Here is a 21,458-nt window from a genome sequence, read left to right as displayed (position 1 = left end):
ACAGACAATTCGTGTCTAACTGCTTTTTTCATTTTTTTAAATAAAAAATAATAATAAAGGTTAATGAGGGGTTTGTGAGAGTAGTTACAAGTATAAAATAATAATTTATGAATGTAATTAAAGAGATAAAATAAACATAAAAATATGTATACCAAAATATCATATTATATTGCTTATATATATAATTATAAATAAAGAACATCACAAGCTAGATGTGTGTTAGTATACAAGAATTATAGCCTAAAGTAACCATCCATCATGTTCCCACGGTACAAAATAAGTAATTTATGATACATAAATTATTCGTTATTTTAAATATTTCACTAAAAACTTCTTATTTTTTTATTTCTTTCTTTTTATCATCATATTATAAATTTTATTATATTTATAATTTATTTTACTCTTTTTAAGTATTGAATAATATATTAAGTGTCTATCAAATATTTTCTTTACAAAATCTATCATTCATATACTCAAAACAGAACCTCAATATTCAGATCCCAAATCTTACAATATACAAAAGTGTCAATCATACAATAAGATTGAGGACATGAGCAATAACAACTATAAATCATCCACTTACATCTCCTAAAATGTAATTACCATTATCTAAACATATCCCATCTCATTAAATCCAAGATAACTCGTTAAATGAAATATGATGAAGTGTCCACACTCCTGTCAACCGGCCGATATATATCACATGTAAAGCCCCCGAAAATCACCTTCATTCTTCATAGTTATATCTTTTTGCCATTACAATTTTGAATAATTCATGTAGGCCTCAAATGACATCCAGTCAACAATATATACTAACAAATTGTTGATCTGAGTAGTACCGAATTCAATTTCTTTAAGTAAGGTCTCAGATTTAAATCTTATAAATGTAAAAAAATCTGATTAAAAGGGAAGATCCCATTAAAGGTGGTCAACAAGATTTTCGACAGAGATTTCTAATCGGAAAAGTCGCACTACTAAAGAAAGGTTATTCTAAGTTAGTTAATTTACACATTCAGCGTTGCTTATTAACCGTCGTCGTAGGCAACATTGTAGAATATATGATGATGGTTCACCACCCGTTTTAGAAGGGGTTACATTCAAAGATGATTTTCGTGCCAATTCTAAAACGGTTTTGGCGGCAAAATCGTCTTAGAAGGGGTTACATTTAAAGACAGTTATCTCGCTAAAACCATCTTAAAATGTGTCACATTCTAAGACAATTTTTGTGAGATAACCGTCTTTGAATGTGACTTTTTTTAACTTTTTTTTCATTGTCACCTATTATATTACAAGCAGGAAACGTCATTCAATCATCAAAATTGAAATAGGTTATACACAAAATAAAAAGTACATGAAGGCAATAATGCATATGTTCTATATTATATTAGTCACATAGCAAACACAAAGAAATCATAACTAACTTCAAAACTATTAGCAATTTATTCATTCTTTTTTGGTTCTAAAGTAATTTATTAATCCAAATCTACAAATGACATTGGCAACATGAATCAGTATTAACCTCATTTCAATGATAGTTTCAAACGTGACACAATAACGCATGGTCCTAAACCTAAAGTCATTGTCAACTTTCGTGAAACACTTAATTTCTGTCACCAATTACCTCCATTCCTTAAAGTTATTTTCTTGAAATTAAATCAAATGATTCACATTTATAAGTTAACTAGGTAATATAGGTATAATGTTTTGTCCAAGTGAGTAGTGGAATACATAACATCAACTAAGTATGTTATAACAAAGTTTCATGAGATTTTTTTTATCTTAAAGAAATACAAAAATTTAAATGTTAATAATCAAGAATGTGAGTTAAATTATGAAATTATATAAAACTGCTCTCCAACAATATTATTCTGGAAAACTGCTCTCCATAGTTAGTATAACTTAGGAACTTTCGAATCCCCTATACTGCTAGAATAAAGTCATTCTATGTCGGTTAAAAGTTGTCTACGCCATTAGTTATTAACCGTCGTTGTAGCCAACCCATAAAAATCATCTTAAAAAATGCTATCTTTCTAACACGATTTTTAGCTCAAAACTGTCTTAGAATAAAACATTTTAAAGATGGTTCTTAGGTAAAAACCATCTTAAAATGATAGACATTCTAAGAAATTTTTTCAGAGAATTGTCTTAGAATGTATGATTTTTTAAAAAAAATTAAAAATATTGAGGATTCTAAAATGGTTTTCCCAAAAAATTGTCTTAGAATGTAACATTCTAAGACGATTTTTTAGAGAACCATCTTAGAATGTGTTTTTTTAAAAAAAGAAAATTAAAAACTTCATATACATTGCTTTCAATCAATCTCAGATTTCTATCCTAGTCATATGTCATTTCAATTTCATATATTCTGAAATAATAATAATAGAGCTAATAATTATATTAATATCAGGATAAAATTGCTAATAATAATAATTTCATATACATTGCTTGTGATCCATTAGATTATGAATTATATTATACTTTTCTCAAATTTCCATGTATGTTATGCTCAAAAAGAACACACCTCTATCAATAAAAAAATTTAGAGTCTTTGTACTTGTTATTGCATTATACATGGATAGAATGTAATGAAAGGATAAAACATGTCCAGTAGACGAGAATAAGATATTATAATCATTACTGTACAGTAATAATCTAAAGTTACCTCCTCCAAACTTCTAGACCATAGTGACTTTCTTTTTTCAAATGTTTAACTTGATTCTTTTGACTTTTAAGTTATGCCCTCAAGATTGAAAGACCATCTCCTACATGATGAAGAGAGAGTCAAGATTTTGTGCATAACAAATTACCTATAGAAATATTGCACAATGTAACACAGTCAAAACTTCTAATAGTTTAATAATATGTTGGAACCAGACATTTGAATTTTAAACCTACAACTCTTTGATGTTGAGTTTTCAATCATATAAAGCCCAAGATTAAGGAAATCATGGTTGACAAATAAACTAGAGCACAAGAGTGCATTTTGAACACATTTTTGCTAGAAAGATTAATGACTGGTAGAATAATTCTCTTCCAGTAGAAATTCTTTGAGGACGTGCTGGAAAAGGAATAGGAGAACTAAGACCGATGCCTCTATTTGAACCGTCAACTTGAATACTCTATTCAACTTAAATGCAAGTTGGCTTTTGAACTTTGGACTAAATTGGTTAATGGATTACACTTTCAAGGATATTTTTGAATTTTCTTACTTTCACAGACTAATGTGAAATTGCTATATTTTTTTGTGACCCATATGATATTTTATCTCCAACAAATTAATACCATGGAGGCGTTTATTGCACGGAATGATTTATCTTCTTGCATTATCAAAAATATGAAAGTGGGAAGTCAAGGGAATGATCGTTGGATTTGGTTGGAGGATACTTCAACTTCGCTCATAGTTAAATCCACTTTCTTGGCTTTGTATAATTTGCAATTTATAGAACTTACGAAATCGATCCATGTTGAATTGTATGGGTTCAATTGCTTCCCCAAGAATTTATTTTTGCTTCTATATGTTCTTTAAATGAATGTAAAAAGTTACAAATGATAAAAGAAGAATAAAAATTGGATTATCGAATTGATTCTAAATTGCACCTCATCTATCTTTTATGCTCTTAAATGGAATAATTCTGCTTTAGCTTGATAGTTTTATTCCTCACAGAGGTATGGGTTAGGGTGATCCTATGTCTCTCTATTTGTTTTTGTTGTGTACGGAAAAACTTGCTATTTTGATCCAGGAAAAAGTTGATTCAGGTGATTGGCAACTTGTAAAAATTCTAGGATTGGGCCCTCTATTTCTCACCTCTTTTTTGCATGTGATTGCCTCTTATTTGTTAAGGCCTCAACTAAGCAAGTTAGGATGGTTAATGAGGTGTTAAATTTGTTATGCAAAACTTCAATCATTAATAAACCATGCACAATTAAACTAAAATAATATACTTTAATGTAAGGAACAATAATGCATTTCTAAAAAAAGGGTAAAGTACTAATAAAGAAATAACCTATACACACTACACACTACTAGAAATAATGTTTTTCAAATCGGTTATTTTGAACATTCAACATCAGTTTTAAATAAATGTTGAAACAAACATCATTAAAAGTAGGTTATTTTTAATACTGGTTATAAAAATCGATGTTGAAATTTACTATACAACATCGATTATTCCCAAAATCGATGTGGTATAGTAGTAGCAAATAATAAAAAAAAATCATAAAACATCACTTCTACCAAAACCAATGTTGTATAGTACTTACAACAACGGTTTTTTAGAAAAACCGATGTTGTGCTATACGACATCGATTTTGGCATAACTGATATTGTATAGTACTTGCAACATCAATTTTGGGGAGAATGAATATTTTTTTTTAATATTTTGTTTATTTATTAAATGAACTCAAACTTGTAAATTAAAAAAAAAACCAATTCAGGCCAAAACCAACTCAATCCAGGCAGTATATATTATATTCAGCTATATTATTGAATAAATACTAATAAATGAGTGAATAGACAATTTAGTCTCTGAGATTGTACCCGTTTTGCATATTAGTCCATAACTTAATATTAAATTCAAAATAGTCCCTATCTTTGCATAAGTGTTGCAAAATAATTCTTTCATTAAATTTTAAAGTAACGCCGTTAGTGAGGTCAATTTTAGTGTCACGTGGACTATCCAACATGACACTAAAAGATGGCGTGGCATGGCACGCGGACGTGTCTCCTAAAAGATGTCACGTCATTTAATGATAACAAAACGAGTAAATAGACAATTTAGTCTCTGACTTTGTACCCCTGTTGTATATTAGTCCCTAATTTAATGAAAAATTCAAAATAGTCCATATCTTTTGCATAATTGTTGCAAAATAGTCCCTAACTTAAAAGATGCCAAAAATCATGCTTAAAGTGTCCATGCATTGCAAAGGTTGTGCCTTGCACGATTTCTGGCGGTGCAAATTCCTCCTTGGATTCCTTGTCATCTTTTGATTCCTCTGGTTTTTTCTCTTTTTCTTTCTTTTCTTCTTCATTTGCTTTTTTCTCCTCCACTTTTTTTTCCTCTGGTTTTTTCTCTTCCTATTCAAAAAAAAAATCAGAACCCAGAATGATACATTGATGGTAATTGAAGAAAAAAAAAGAGGAAAAGAGAATTGTTATGCAGATCTCGCCCATTGGTGTTGACGACTACAGAGATAAGGTTGTTGCTGTGGATTTTTTGTTCTTTTTATTTGTGCAAGTGTGTGTGGATTCTTTTTCGTATATATGCCTCAATTGGTTCAGAACCATAAAATTTGAAGAAGCCACTCATTCTATCATCATCAAATAACGTGACAATCTCAACCTGCACTGAAATCCAATTTTGAGTACTTTCTTATCATTATTGCTTTGAGAAATTGTATTCATAAAATCTCTTCATACAAAAATTTGTACAATAAAGAGTGAGATAGGATGAGAAGACTGGGAAGTATGTAATAAGATGGCCACAATGTTATGAAGAGAGATAAAGAGAAAGAATATATCACATGGACCTACATAAAGAATATATCTCTTCATACAAAAATTTGTACAATAAAGAGTTAAGTGTTAAGGTAAAATTGAAATTAATTAACTAGTGTCAAAACTTTTGGCATCTTGATAGCAAATAATCCTAGGCAATACATGCAAAAAAAATAAAATTATTCTACATAAATATATCACATGGACCTACATAAATATATACCATCATCAAGGACCTACATAAATATATACCATCATCATGTTTCATTCAAACAAAAGATAAAAACTAGCAGTTTTGGTAGCTGTCCAACCTCTAAAACAAAAATATTTTAAGAGTTGTTACTTGTTCTGTCTCAATATAGTTTAGATTGGATTATAACCCGAGCTCCTGAAGCAACCTTGTAAATCAAAGTCATCAATCAATGACTGAAAACTATAAATCAAACAACATTAACTGGAATTTATACTAAGTTCTTGATGAAGAAAAACAATGACAACTTATATTGGCAAAATATACAGTTGTACACATAGGTATTTTTTGTTGATTATTTCAAATGAGAACATTTGTTTCCAAAGTTAAATCGATAAAAAGAAGTTGGTGTATATGTTTGCTTGAAGCATATGGAAAAAAGCGTAGTAATTTGGTACTAAAGAAATTTATTTGAATTAAAATTGAGCCAGTGAAATAAACAAAACTACTGCAACATTTCTAAATATATTGTCTATGTATCCCTCATGAGTTGGAAAAAGGCAACATTGCTTCTCAAATTTAGCACGTACACGGAGGCACAAAGTTACAATGAAGACATGAAGCTTACCTCGAACCCGACAGTGACAATGGCAGCGAGACTGACATTGAGATCAGTGACAATGGCACAGAGACATGAAGCTTACCTTATACCTCAGGTCACCACGAGTTCCCCAATCCTTGCAGTAGAAACCGAAAAAGGTCCTTGGGTTAACCACGAGTTCCTGAAACAGACCTAGGTTTTCAATATAACAACACGGGTAAGTTACAATGAAGACATGAAGTTTAGACGAAATGTACCTAGGTAAGTTGGCGATGGACAACAAAAAGTGAGTTGTCACGGTCTTTAGCGCGATGGAGAACAACAAGCTTAGATGCAGAACAAGAGAGGTTACATGGAGAAGAAGAGAGCGCGAGCAAAATAGGTCGCGTATGATATAATTTAAAATGTAAGTCCAACATTGGTTTTCAATACAAAACCGATGTTAACAGAATGATGTTAACGTTAACATCGGTTTTCTTCAAGAAACCAATGTTAACTGGTCATACGTTAACATCGATTTTCAGAAAATCGATGTTAACGAACATAGGTTAACATCGGTTTTCTTCAAACCCGATGTTAACGAAGAGATATTAACATCGGTTTTGGAAAAACCGATGTTAACAAATTAATGTTAACATAGGTTTTACAAGAACCGATGTAAACGTCACTTCGTTAACATCAAATTTTAAGAAAACCGATATTAACAGAAACACATTATTTACCATTATGCCACTGCATTTATGTTAACATCGATTTTGTCAAAAATTGATATTAATCTCTCGATGTTAAATCGAATTTTTGTAGTAGTGAATAAACATCTAACAAGATCACCTATATACTAAACACAAAAAATAATCCCATTTCCAAAATGCATTCATATATTGCTTTAATCAAATTTCTAGAAAGACCTTTCAGTTTAGAAGCAGACACAATTTTTCATTCAAGAGTACTACAACAAAATCCATAATTAGTTTATTTAAAATCCATAATTAGTAGAACTATGGATTTCGTTGTTGTATGTTTGGTAGAGAGGAGTGAAACATGGTTCAGACTGTGCCTTTGCATTTATGTTAGTTTATATAAAATCTTCATTAATATACTATTAGTACGTCTGGCAGAGCAAATTTTTTTTTATTAGTACGTCTGTTATATATCTTTTTTTCTCTTAAGTAACGTTTTGGTCCTATAAATAAGAGTTTTTGTTTTTATTTTAGCTATTTTTAAAGGTTTTTGTTTTAATTTTTATTTTTTTATTTTTTTATTTTAATTTTTGTCATCAAGTAATCACTTCATTAAAAAATCTATTAAAACAATTTCATATGTAAAAAAAAATTGTGATTTTTTTAAAAATTCTCATATATTTAAAAAATTGATAACATCAAACTAATTAATAAAAAAAATTAAAAAAACACAGTTTAACGCATAGGCTAAACTGCCCTGTATTACAATGTCTCGTTCAAGTTTTGGATATCAAAGATGCAAAATGCATATGTGCATGCGTGGCATTTATTGTTGCTTGGTTTCAGACATATGTCTTTATGCCTTTAGAAAGAAGTTTGACTTCTACTGATAATTAAATCATAAAACTATTTTTAATCACGATCTAATATATATTTTGCCATTTTCATTTTCTTGTGAAGAAATAAGTTCCCATTCGACCGAAAAATATATATCTAGAATTATCTACAACTACATATGATAAGAAAGGATATCAAATATAGGAGGGCTTATCTTTCTTGACATTTAAATGTTTTGCTATGAAATTATATATACTAATTATTATTTTTGAATTCATAATAAAATTAACTTGAGAAGGTTAGAAATGTAACGCTTCCTGGGTAGTATGCCTCTCCAATCGTAGCTATGGCCTTTATTCTCAATGAAGTATTTATCAACAAAAGGAGTTGTGTCTACAAAATAGAAGTATACATTTTCTGCCACCAAATAAAGCAAAAGTATATCAATAAAAACGAATATATCAAAATACAAATTGTACTAGGTAATTGAAATTCGAATAACGTCCTTATCTCTTTGAAAAATGAATAACAATTTTTCTTCTGATAGAAGACAAAATTTACTGAGGTTTTCACTTAATCATTCCTAGTGTTGAAGCAAAACTTTGGATCTGGTACTTTAATACCACATGGCATCAATACCATACCTAGTGTTGAAGCAAGTGCAACAATGATTAATCTATGACTTAGATACTTTTTTTTATTTACAATTTAATATATTTTTTTTCATTTTCATTCATCGTGCATATATAATACTTGCATTCGATCTTGTATTCTTGTTATCGTTGGACCGTTCAACACCGTTCCTCAATTCACAAGCACTAATTTATGAAACTTCATTATCCACATTAAAAAATAAAATAATTCTATTAAAACTTTGCATCAATATAATAGAACCATATTAAAGGTTTTGTAGTAACACAAAAAAATCAATGATGAAAAATTAATTAATAAAATCATCTTAAAAAAACGTATCATATTAATCATATTAATAATTAATAATCATCTTACAAAAAAACTATTAACCTTATCCGTAATGTTAAACTTAAATTTTTAGGTTAATATTTCATTTTAAAAAAATATTGTAATTTCATTGTTTAGGGACTACTAGATGCTTTGGCCTCCTATAAATTAATATGTACATGAGCTTCTATCCCTACTCTCTACTAGCTTAATATGTTTGTCCCACATTACAGGTATAATGTTGAAGCAGTACTAGTGTACAGTAATAAAGAAAAAAATTCAAAGTAAATAAACAATGCAACATTCCTCCCCTGTTGGATAGACAATGCTGGGTAGAATGCATGGTCTCAATGATCGTTAAACCAAAACTATAGGATAAACAATCAAAGACTTACAGCTTCACAAAGTTTGCAAGCAATGCAACGTTCCTCCCCTATTGGATGTCATCGGAGTGCATGTTCACCATAGAAACGGGGGCTCAAAGGGCCTTTCTCAAAAGGATTGTTAATCTGCATTAAAAATCATGCATTTAAAAAGAAGTTGCAATAATCTTGGCCAGCAACAAGTTTTAGAAGACACTTGCTGTAACTTTTGTTTCGAAGAAGTGTTTCAGTGTCAGCATTAAACCTCAAACCATTTCAGTGAGAAAAAGTGTATTGATGCTACGCTCCAACACTGTCATCCAAAGCATTGGTAATGATTAGTTACATTACAGAAAAAAAACAAAAATCAAACTGAACATGAAAGGCTCCCCAACTAAATATCAGAACTCCAATCCTTTGAAATGACAGACCTTTTTTGGAAGTTGTAGAAAAGTAGAGTAGAACTGTGCATTTAATATTCTTACCATAATATTATTATTATGGTCATACAATAGTGTCCAAGACATAAGCAATGATCAATACTATAAAATAGCAACCAAGACATAGCTAATGCAATATAGATCAACATCAATACCATTACAATGTGAAAACAACACCAGAAAGTGAAAGCCATAAATGTCAACTTATAATAAACAATGACAACTTGAAGATAACATCCTAGGTTCAAATGACGATTTACAAAAGAAATAGATATAACTGAACAAGAGAAAACAGAACAGAGTATCAAAGAGAAGCATTGCCTTAAGGTTACTAATATCATGATGCAATTTAGACAAGAAACTAGCAAGATTATGTCCATCAAGTATGTCATGTGCAGTTGCATTGTGCTTCTCCTAAACAGAATCCAATGCAGCTATATAAGCTCATCGCGTGATTGAGCCTTGTGGATAAGGTCATACATCATATTTTTCACCTTTGACATTGCAGAGACAACCACCAATTTTCTCCCCGAATCATCCTTAAGAATTATGTCAGCAACATTTTTTATTCTTTGAGAGGTTCCCACACAGGTTCCACCAAATTTGTGAACAGACCAAGTTTCTCCTTTGGGTAGTTTTTTTTCCTCCAAGGACACACCAGGTTTCACATCTACTTGCAAATAAAGTAAAAAACATAAGTTACTATATTTGTCTATTTCAAAACAAAAAGGACAAGTTCTAGCATAAAAGTAAGTCGCAACCTGTAAGTGAAGCACGTACTGTGGTACTTGGTGGTAAAGTAAGACCCTTCCTGAGAATCAGTATAAAGCAAAACACAAAAAATCCAATTAATTTCATGGGGAGAAAATCATTTAAACATGTATATACTGCCAAAATTATGAGAAAACAGTTTATGCTTTGCAAAGGATAAATAAACAAAAAAAGGGAGAGTAAAGAATATACTGTGTGTGGAATAACCAATCACTTGAAAGCTTATTTAGCACGTATCTGCCAAACAAACGATGTTTACAAATTTTGTTAATTTGCTCTTATAATCTTATTATTCAAACTGAGGGAATATAACCTCAAATTCTCCATTAAGCTGATAAACTTAATAATCAAACATCACGTTTCATAAATGATATTCGCTCTCTCTTCTCAGGTTATTCTTTTTCTTTTAAGAGCAAAAACTAAAAAGAATTAAAAACAGTAAAGTCGCATCATTCAATCACGAATGTTCAAGTAAACTTGAAAAAGCAAAGTTTCGCGTTTACTAAACTGAAAAAAATTAAGTAAATGGAGTGTGATGAGAGTGTGAGATTGTTGTGAAAGTGAAAGGAAAAGAAGAAAATGAACACAAAATAAGAAAGATAAGTTAGGAAAGTGAAAAGTTGGAGGAATAGATTACCCAATGAGGAACACGCCGCAGCAGATTCCAGAATCAAGATCGTGATCCTCACGAACAGAAATGGCAGCACAATCCCGAGCACCAACACCAGCACCACCGGAAACACCGTCGGAGCCGATATCCGGCAATCAGAGCCGGCCGCCACTACCGTCATTTTTGCCAATCCCTTTCCCTCACTGTTCGATATTGTCACTCTCTTTATCCCCCTCGTCGAGAGAGAGAAATTGCATTTCTAGTAAGAAAAAGAGTTCACGGGTTCGAAATTTTTATTGGCTCCTACTAGGGTGAGATCAATTTTCCTGAGAAACAAAGAATATCAAAGGTCCTGACCTGTCCGCCCAGTGGAGAACGAAGGCGGTTTTCTCTTAAAAGTGTGGTTGTTGTTTTGTTAATAATTACAAAATTACCACTAATGTATATTAATGTGAGTTGTAAAAAACAATTTTTGGGTATTTTAATTACAAGTTTATCATCGTGTCATATTCTAAGACAGTCCCAAATAATCGTCTGTGTGTAGTGAAATGAAAAGAGGAATTGAATAAGCTGTATGGATTTTTAATTTTCTTATACAAAAAAATATTCTAAGACGGTTCTCAGAATAACTATCTTAGAAAATTGTTTTTGAATTTTAAAATCATTTCATTTTTTGTTTGAAAAACATTTTAAGACGGTTCTCTAAAAAACCGTCTTAGAATCTTATACTTATTTTAATTTTATTTATAAAAAAATTATATTCTAACACAATTATTTGACAAACCATTTTAGAATGTAATCATTCTAAGACGATTATTTTTTTGAGAACCGTCTTAGAATGTACAACTTTTTTTAAGATGATTTTTTAAGAATCGTCATAAAAAAATTTGACTTTTCACATTGTTGGCTCTATAATCGACTTTTAATGTGCCATAAAACCGATGTAGAAACATATTTTTCAAGTAGTGGTACTTTCTAAAGTACACCTTAATGCTACACTTTACAATGATTTGTACTTAAACCATACACATCAAATTATATTCACCTAGGGAGATGCAACAAATTCAAATTTTACAATTACTTCTTGATTAAGTTTCAACATATTTTTCTACACTCATCAAATCATATTTCTTAAGTCTTAAACCTAAGATTATTTTCGTCACAAAAGCTCACTCATTTCTTATATATCTATATTTACCTGTATCGGTAAATTAACACACACACACACTTCATTTCACTTATTTCTAAAGTAGAGGTTACAACCACTTCCTTGTTAGGTGTGTTGGGTTGGTTATGAAGAAAACCGTACTAGCTTGCTTGTTAGTTATATAGTTTTCTTATAATGAATGTCTCTATTTCAATTGATATTATTTTTGCTCGTTCCTCTCATCACATGTTCCCTAACAAGATTACTCAAGAGTGCTTTGAATAAATCTAAGGACTTTATTTTGGTGAATAATAAATCTAAGGACTCTTATTAAATATTTTGTTTGAAGATATCAACCATGGCAACTTTAATGATCACACTCAAATTCATCACATAACCTGCTGCATATATAGACTTTCCTTGGTCTACAGCAAGCATATCAATAGTAACACAACTCAACTAGAACAAAATACAATAACATGATCCAAATTAAAACACGACGAATTAGGATTCATGAACGAACAAGGACACCAAACTATTTAAATTATTTAGAATGGATGCAACATTTATTTTATCGCCAACTTATTTTTCAAAATAAAGTTCTATTGGCGATGTATTTCGATGCATAAAATGACTAACAAATGCGATATTGATCAAGGACTTCGCCATCCCTCTTTCCTGTGGTGATTCTGAAATCCCTCAAATCTTCGTACTTAAATGGTCGATAGCGTTGTACATGGTCAACTTCCACCAATTTTTTTGGGGCCTCAACATTACCATCCCTTGGTGATAACATAAATGCACCAAATGAATAACGAGTACCCGTTTCCTTGCATATTACACGATGTCTGGCATTCCAAAATTTTCCATTGCTCCAAACCTGTACAAAGATATATTTATTTTATAGTGGATACATAATGTTCAAAATTAAAATAAGGTTTAGCTAATGTGATTCAAATACATAAAAATATCTTGTTAATCTATGCTTACATGTCCAACATCTCCAACAATGCAAAGGAAGGCCCCTGGTATGGGAGGAACTGCCTTAAATGAGCCAAAATCATCCATCATCTCAAGACCACTAACATGTTCATCATCTTGAAGTAGAGTGATAAATCCTGTATCTGAGTGCAATTGTGCTCCCGTGGAGCCTATAACATCTGGGGTAAAACTATATTTAATAGTCCTCAAAATGAATGGCCAGTCCTTGAAATCATTATCCATTATACCCAAAGACTCAGCCATTTTTTGTGATAAATTTGATGCCAAGTCATGAATTGCTTGACCATATTCCTTTATTATTTGCCTATGAAGAAAAAATAAATCAACTTAATGAATGTTAAAGATATCAAGCTCATTCTTTTTATCTGAATTTAAAGCACAATAGAAAGAATTGAAGTAAGAATGAAAAAAATAGAGGAGAAATAAAATATATAATTTTTTCTTGACTAATTTAGATGATCATAAAGAGTGAAAAAAAAACTATATGAAAATATTTTATATACTAATTAAAAAAATATATTTGCTGCATCATTTTTCTTCACGACACAATTATTTATTATATAATAACAACAATGATTTATTGTATAATGACAACAATGAGCTTCAAATCTAATACCTTATATTAATTACTCTAACTCTTACAATTAGGCCAACTTTGAATGAGTTTTAAATTGTTATTCTTTATATATATATATATATATATATATATATATATATATATATATATATATATATATTAATTATAAAAATATTTAATTTTAAGAAATTAAAAGAGAAATACATTAGCACCAACAAAGCATCTCTCGTTCAAGGCAAATTGGAAAGATTTCCCTAATGGTAGTATCCACGAAATTTCGTAACCCCTTCCTCTCATTTTTGTAATCGAATTCAGTGACTTTAAAGCGGGAAAATCACCTTCATTTTCCACCCATTTAAGCCATTAGATTAATTTTTATGGTCTAGATTTTACCATGCATTTATTTTAAAAAATACTTTTAATTTAATTATTGACTTGGTTCGTATATTTTTTATACTTTAAAATTATAAAAAATACTACTGAGCGGTGAGCGCATAAATTAATTAATGTAAAGTTATTTTAATTTAACCAGTGATCTCTAGTATTATTCAAATTGTCTAAAAATTTCTGATAATTATTTAGTTATAAAAAATCTTTTACCGAGAATGAAAATTTTTACAGTTTAAGATCTACAACATTTTTTTATAATTTTTTATGCGTGTATATCTTTCATTAAAGGTAATCTTATTTTAATAGTTAATTAACACGATTAATAATATTGTTTATGATTTTAAAGTATATAAAAATATAAGTATTAAATTAATAATTTAAGTAAAAAAGATCTATTAAAACAAGTGGTAAAATCTGAACCATCAAATTAATCGGCTGATGTAAAATGAGTGAGTTTTCCTCCAAAGTCACTGAATCCACACCCCTCTTTTTTCTACCAAGCAAATAGATGAAAATCAATAAATCATACTATGTCCAATTTTCCTTGCCTCCAACATTATCCAATCTAAACATGTGGTTAAAAATCTTTAATTGTACTATACCGGGTAGATATTTGCCCTAGCCTAATACCTGATATCCCCTATAGTATCAGGTCCTTGGCCTATCCAAATACTTGATACCCCTTTACTAGGTACTGAGTCTAACTGAATACTAAACATGTCTCATCCAACTTATGATGATCTTTATAAAGAAAGATCACCCTGATTATTTGAGAAAGTATCATTAGGGATAAGATCAATTCCCCAATGACAATTACATATACATTATCTAAAGAGGCAGCCTTGAGAAAAAACTCATAGGTCGAAGATCCACTAAGGTGAGGATGAAAATGAGTTGAGTCGCTTGTCAAGGACCTATGACTCGGCCTATTTAAGGCTCGCCTCGGCTCGACTTGTTTACTATAAAGGTCAAGTTTAAGCTCTTTAAAAAGTTTTTTTAGATAAAAAGGTCAAAGTCAAACTATAAAAAAAACTTGTTAAGCTTGACAAGCCGACTTGTTTAAGTAATAATAATAATAACTATTATCTATAACATTTTTATGGCATTATGAATGACAGTATGAAGTGGCATAAAGTGCTTAGAGAGTTCCCTTGCATGTGAAAAATTTTCAAAAAGAAAAGGACTTAAATTAAAAGGATAATACAACCAGATTAATACTTCCCAAGAAAAGAATGTTTTGTAAAGACATTTTCAGACAATTTAAATATTTTTATTTGGCTATATTAGTATAAATCATGTCTAATTCATATATTTTTTAATATTATGTTCTTTTTTTTCATTTTCTTTTGATATACTTTGTGTTTTAATAACTTGAATTCAATATGATTTTGTACATTACTTATACAAAATTTTATAATTGTTTTTTTGGTTAGTATTTCACTAGGTTTTAAAACAATTAATTGGTTAAAGATGTCTTTAAGTAGGCTTTTAAATAGGCTCGTAGGCCAAACCAGACTTTTATGTAAGCCCAGCCGAGCCTCTAAAAAAAGTCTATGATAGGTAATGAGTCAAGCTCAAGCTTTGCGTATTCAACTCAAGCCGAGCTGAAAACCTAGTAAAGTTTGACTTGATTTAACTCATGTCCACCCCGTGTGTATAAATAATTACATGAATATCGAGATAAAACACTGTTGAGATCTTATTACTTAAGCATTGAAGTACCTTTTATAGGTACCTCATCCTTGGCTGGCCAAGTATCATTTGGAGAAGAGAAAAGATCATTCAGAGAACATAAGAAAGGAAAAAAGTTACTTATTTACCCTCGTACAAATACAAATGCTACTTTGATCTTAAATATAAAAGAAAATTACTGGCCTCAAATATAAAAAAAAAAAACTAATTTTACATCATTTAATTTCAAATATAAAATAATTTCAACTAATTTTACCTCATTTAATGCTACTATCTATAAACCAACCTTCATTTATTAAGATTTTAATTTTAATACTATTTTTTATTCCTAATACTAAGTTCCAGTAAAAGATATAAATTGGAGGAAAATTAACTTTTAATTAAAATTTATGTAATTAAACGTGATTAATTAACTTTCATATATAACAATTTTCAAGCATACAAAAATAAATTCTATATTGTTGGAGCCAAATAAAGAAGGATTGAATGAGAGTAACATAAAGAACCTGTGACGGGGTGACACATTCAAGTTGGAGCAGAAATCTTCAAATGCTTGTGGTGAGGCATGCATGTCATATATTCCCATGCCCTCGTATAGAGGACTTGTTGGCGATGCCGCCCTATAGCCACTCTCAGGGACGGAGGGTTTGTTGCGCATTTTGATTTCCGTGGGAAGGTCATGCAAGTATTTAACCACTGACTTCATGTCAGCCATGAGTGTTAGTGGAATTGAGTGGTTGATGATTCTGAAACACCCTGGTTTCTCACATGTTTTTCTCAGCTTCTTGCGCTCCTCTTCCTCTGAAAGCCTCTGGAAATCCACCACTGGAACAATCGCCTCCATCTCTCTCTCTTTCACGTTACTTTGTTGTTCTTGTTCTTGTTCCTTTCTTTGGCTTGGGTGAGAGTGAAGGAAGGAACTCTTATTAATAGTGATGATTGTTGCCTTGTCAGAAAAAAACAATTCGAAGGAAGTGAAGAAACAAAGACAAAAAAGAAGGGACAGTAAAAAGGGAGAGTTAACAAACAGTGTGATGATAACAATGATATGTAAATTATTGATTTTAACATCAAAATAGTTTCCATGGAAAATATATTTCTGAATTTGGAAAGTAAAAAATAACTGTCCATGTCTTATTGTTTGACACTAGAGAAACCACCCTGATTTGGAAATTTAAAAGGCAAAAATAAAAAGTACATACTCAACGCGTGAAATTCAGTATTCGTTTAAAATGAATGTATGGGTTAATTTAAAATTATATAAGTTCACCAATTTTTAACATGGTTCCGCGAAGAGCGCTTATCATTGCTACACAAATCGATCATTTGTTTTCAAAATTATATAGGACGTAAGAAAAATATCATGGACACAATTATGTACCAAAATTATCGGATATGGGATAAGATTTTGATATGCCGTTTTGGCCACAATTGATCCTACCACCACGATTGGGAAATGCCAATTGTGAATTTATTTAAATAGTTAAATTAAACCTACCGTCATAACATGGTGACTTAATAATATTCGAATTATTGTTAAAAGATCTATTTCGAATAGAATTATATTTAAAGGAGGATATTTAAAAAATAAAAAATGAAAACTAGTATAAATTTCAAAAGTTTGAATTTGCATGTCCAATCTATCTTAAATAGATATTAACAGAAAGCTTTTGCACATTATTATTTAAATAATACTATAAAGTCATTAAATTGTGATGAAATCTTTCACCAAATTATTTTATTATTGTGATAAGGTGAGATAAGAATAAGATAAAATTTTAAATAAACACTATACATTTAATTTACATCCAGATTAAATAAAAAGAAGGTAAATGAAGAATTGAACAGGAAAGGAAATTTCGATCACATGGTACAATCACAATCATACTAGAGAACAGAGAGGTTGAAGAAGACACAAATTTTGGTAGCTTGTAAAGTATAAATATAATAATAAGCAAGTAAAGAGGTTACAAAATTATGATTTACGAAAACAGAAGAATATTGAAATTAACACAAAACAGAACAACTGGCCAAAATCCGAAACTACGGAGGAAGCCACCGACACCAAAACAGCATATCAAAATGCTTTGATTTGGGATATGGGATAAGAACATTGTCCATCACAATTAGCTTGATTTGCAAAGTCGAAAACAGTTTCAAACTGTGTTTGCAAGACTGCAACCATTAATATTGAGGTTTCAGATGTGTCAAGTTTTAAGTTGCAGTTTCACACGTGCCAAGTTTTAAATCCGGTTGCAATCGAAGATCTTGCAAATAAATACCAGTGAGAAGGGACAGCATCTATGAAGCACGAACACTCCAGTCCTTTGTCGTGTCCGGTGTTCGACTAGCGTCCGTGTTCGACACCGACACAACACCTGTACTACGTTCTATATTTTGGACATTATAGGTGTCCACGTGTCTATATATATATATATATATATATGTGTCGTGTCCGGTGTCCATGTCGGTGTCAGTCCTTCATAAGACAGTAAACTTAAAAATGAAATTAAAGGAAAGCAGGGATCATCCAAATACAGAATCACAAATTTTACACAGTCAAATTTGGATCCAACTCCTCTAAAGTGAACAATTTCACTCTATAGACTAAAGCAAGTAATCAAAATCGTTTGATTACAAGATCAACCATTCAGTTTGTTATCAACCACTGTGATTAATTACCTTACTCAAACTTCTCTGAAATCGTTGATATTGTGTTTGTTTTTTTCTCAGATAAAAAACCTAGAAGAGCTAACCAGCATAGCATGGAATCGAAATTCAGTTGATACAATAAATAAATTTGTATCCGATGGCGAAAAGACAATTAATTCGGTTTCAAAAGGTGGGGAGATCCAAATCTAGTTAAGGTGCAGTGCACTGTTTTCATTGTAATTTTGCAGGTTAACGAAGGAGGGGAAAATGGGAGTAATAATAATAAGCAGAGAAAAGAGTGAAAAGGGACGCAAGAAACGGCGTGGAATTGGAATGGAATAGCATGCATGCATAATAGATCGGAAAGGGAAGAGGAGAAATGGGCACCTGAGGGATGTTTGTTGTTAGATTCAGAAAAAATAGGGGAAAACGCAGAGATCGCCAGAAATTTCCGAGTGCTGTGCTGTCAAACAAAAACTGTCCCAGCGATATATTATAATATTAACATGGTGCATATAATCATATTGTATAAATTATTGTTAGACGTGGGAAACGCAGATACATAAACATGGTTTCTTTTTTGTCTGCAAACATAAAATTGTTAATATTATTACTAGGAAAAACAGACAATTCGTGTCTAACTGCTTTTTTCATTTTTTTAAATAAAAAATAATAATAAAGGTTAATGAGTGGTTTGTGAGAGTAGTTACAAGTATAAAATAATAATTTATGAATGTAATTAAAGAGATAAAATAAACATAAAAATAATTTATGAATGTAATTAAAGAGATAAAATAAACATAAAAATATGTATACCAAAATATCATATTATATTGCTTTTATATATAATTATAAATAAAGAACATCACAAGCTAGATGTGTGTTAGTATACAAGAATTATAGCCTAAAGTAACCATCCATCATGTTCCCACGGTACAAAATAAGTAATTTATGATACATAAATTATTCGTTATTTTAAATATTTCACTAAAAACTTCTTATTTTTTTATTTCTTTCTTTTTATCACCATATTATAAATTTTATTATATTTATAATTTATTTTACTCTTTTTAAGTATTGAATAACATATTAAGTGTCTATCAAATATTTTCTTTACAAAATCTATCATTCATATACTCAAGACACAACCTCAATATTCAGATCCCAAATTTTACAATATACAACAGTGTCGATCATACAATAAAATTGAGGGCATGAGGAATAACAACTATAAATCATCCACTTACATCTCCTAAAATGTAATTACCATTATCCAAACATACCCCATCTCCTTAAATCCAAGATAACCCGTTAAATGAATTATGATGAAGTGTCCTGTTGGGAAAATTCAGACTTTTCCGCTTCGTGAAGTTAATATAGGTACTTAGTAATTAAAGGTAGTAATGGGAGCACACGATTATAATTCTCCAATATGGAGATTCTTCCACTATACAAAATGATAGTAAGGTTACAAGGATGTGTTTTCAAAATTGACTCACTCTATGGTGGCTCACTCAAGCTTGAGGATAGAGACTTCCCAAACTATTTTTCTTCTCTCTCAAAGAGGCTCTTCCTCACTCTAAGAAGTGGATTCACTCTTGTCTTGGATTGAATCACTCTATGGTGGCTCACTCAAACTTGAGGATAAAGACTTCCCAAGCTTTTTATCTTCTCTCTCGGAGAGGCTTACTCAAGCATGAGGATAGAGACTTCCCAAGCTATTTATCTTCTCTCTCAGAGAGGCTCTCTCATTGGATTGTTAGGAATGAAGGCTCCTACCCTTATTTATAATATTGCACCTTCGCAATGAATGGTGGAGATTACTTGTATCCTAGGGTGGAGATTAATTCTCTAGAATGCTCCACATATTCTAGGAATCTCTACACTCTTCTACTTCCTTCCATACTCTTCCATAAGGTTTTAGAAGGTTCCACACGTCTCCAGAATATTCCAGAGGTTTCCACATTCTTCCACAAGCTTCTAGAGAGTTCTACACTACTCTAGAGTTCTCCAGGACGTTTTAGAAAATTCTACACTTTTCCAGAAAGCTCTAGAATTTTCTAAAACCTCTCCAATTAAGGAGGGATCCCAACATGTCCACACTCCTGTCAACCGGCCGATATATATCACATGTAAAGCCCCCCAAAATCACCTTCATTCTTTATAGTTATATCTTTTTGCCATTACAATTTTGAACAATTCATGTAGGCCTCAAATGACATCCAGTCAACAATATATACTAACAAATTGTTGATCTGAGTAGTATTGAATTCAATTTCTTTAAGTAAGGTCTCAGATTTAAATCTTATAAATGTAAAAAAAAATGATTAAAAGGGAAGATCCCATTAAAGGTGGTCAACAAGATTTTCGACAAGGATTTCTAATCGGAAAAGTCGCACTACTAAAGAAAGGTTATTCTAAGTTAGTTAATTTGCACATTCAACGTCGCTTATTAACCGTCGTCGTAGGCAACATTGTAGAATATACGATGACGATTCATCACTCGTTTTAGAAGGGGTTACATTCAAAGATGATTTTTGTGTCAATTCTAAAACGGTTTTGGTGGCAAAATCATCTTAAAAGGGGTTACATTTAAAGACGGTTATCTCGCTAAAACCATCTTAGAATGTGTCACATTCTAAGACAGTTTTTGCGAGATAACCTTCTTTGAATGTGACTTTTTTTAACTTTTTTTTCATTTTCACCTATTATATTACAAGCATGAAAGGTCATTCAATCATCAAAATTGAAATAGGTTATACACAAAATAAAAAGTACATGAAGGCAATAATGCATATGTTCTATATTATATTAGTCACATAGCAAACACAAAGAAATCATAACTAACTTCAAAACTATTAGCGATTTATTCATTCTTTTTTGGTTCTAAAGTAATTTATTAATCCAAATCTACAGATTACATTGGCAACATGAATCAATATTAACCTCATTTCAACGATAGTTTCAAATGTGACACAATAACACATGGTCATAAAACTAAAGTCATTGTCAACTTTCGTGAAACACTTAATTTTTGTCACCACTTACCTCCA

General features: G+C 30.7%; 2 protein-coding genes across 16 annotated transcripts; both read right to left on the bottom strand.

Annotated features, from left to right (window-relative positions):
• Positions 1–5,727: 5,727 nt before the first annotated feature.
• LOC121173373 (bifunctional aspartokinase/homoserine dehydrogenase 2, chloroplastic) lies at positions 5,728–11,332 on the bottom strand. 15 transcript variants are annotated; one of them, XR_005888093.1, is made up of 7 exons: positions 10,973–11,332; positions 10,326–10,375; positions 10,059–10,234; positions 9,390–9,437; positions 9,158–9,271; positions 6,543–6,611; positions 5,728–6,466 (listed from the first exon to the last, which is right to left on the bottom strand). XR_005888093.1 is itself a non-coding variant. In XM_041008677.1 (5 exons), exons 1-4 carry the CDS (start codon positions 11,124–11,126, stop codon positions 9,206–9,208), a joined length of 444 nt encoding a protein of 147 aa, XP_040864611.1. In that variant the 5' UTR covers positions 11,127–11,332; the 3' UTR covers positions 7,995–8,219; positions 9,158–9,205. The 15 variants fall into 15 exon arrangements, 2 of the variants coding, with proteins under 2 accessions (XP_040864611.1, XP_040864612.1); XR_005888099.1 differs by lacking the exon at positions 9,390–9,437; XR_005888092.1 differs by lacking the exons at positions 5,728–6,466; positions 6,543–6,611 and adding an exon at positions 7,995–8,219.
• A 1,145-nt stretch (positions 11,333–12,477) lies between these two features.
• Positions 12,478–18,999, bottom strand: LOC106795447 (2-oxoglutarate-dependent dioxygenase DAO). The gene is made up of 4 exons (XM_014765266.3): positions 18,793–18,999; positions 16,260–16,699; positions 13,083–13,398; positions 12,478–12,972 (listed from the first exon to the last, which is right to left on the bottom strand). Exons 2-4 carry the CDS (start codon positions 16,595–16,597, stop codon positions 12,727–12,729), a joined length of 900 nt encoding a protein of 299 aa, XP_014620752.1. The 5' UTR covers positions 16,598–16,699; positions 18,793–18,999; the 3' UTR covers positions 12,478–12,726.
• Positions 19,000–21,458: the final 2,459 nt, after the last annotated feature.

Source organism: Glycine max, chromosome 13 (assembly GCF_000004515.6).
Source record: "Glycine max cultivar Williams 82 chromosome 13, Glycine_max_v4.0, whole genome shotgun sequence".
Lineage (NCBI taxonomy): Eukaryota > Viridiplantae > Streptophyta > Magnoliopsida > Fabales > Fabaceae > Glycine > Glycine max.
This window is presented reverse-complemented; position numbering and strand designations above follow the sequence as displayed.

Bases quoted from the DNA above. Each gene is read 5' to 3' on its own strand.
- LOC121173373 (XM_041008677.1), bottom strand. From the start codon at position 11,126: ATGACGGTAGTGGCGGCCGGCTCTGATTGCCGGATATCGGCTCCGACG. The intron at 10,235-10,972 runs GTAATCTATTCC...ATTTGCAAGTAG, and splicing joins TGCGGCGTGTTCCTCATTGG to ATGTGAAACCTGGTGTGTCC. The intron at 9,438-10,058 runs GTGAAAAATATG...TTTGGATGACAG, and splicing joins TTGTCTCTGCAATGTCAAAG to TGTTGGAGCGTAGCATCAAT.
- LOC106795447 (XM_014765266.3), bottom strand. From the start codon at position 16,597: ATGGAGGCGATTGTTCCAGTGGTGGATTTCCAGAGGCTTTCAGAGGAA. The intron at 13,399-16,259 runs GTTCTTTATGTT...TTTTCTTCATAG, and splicing joins AATGTGTCACCCCGTCACAG to GCAAATAATAAAGGAATATG. The intron at 12,973-13,082 runs GTAAGCATAGAT...ATCTTTGTACAG, and splicing joins TTGTTGGAGATGTTGGACAT to GTTTGGAGCAATGGAAAATT.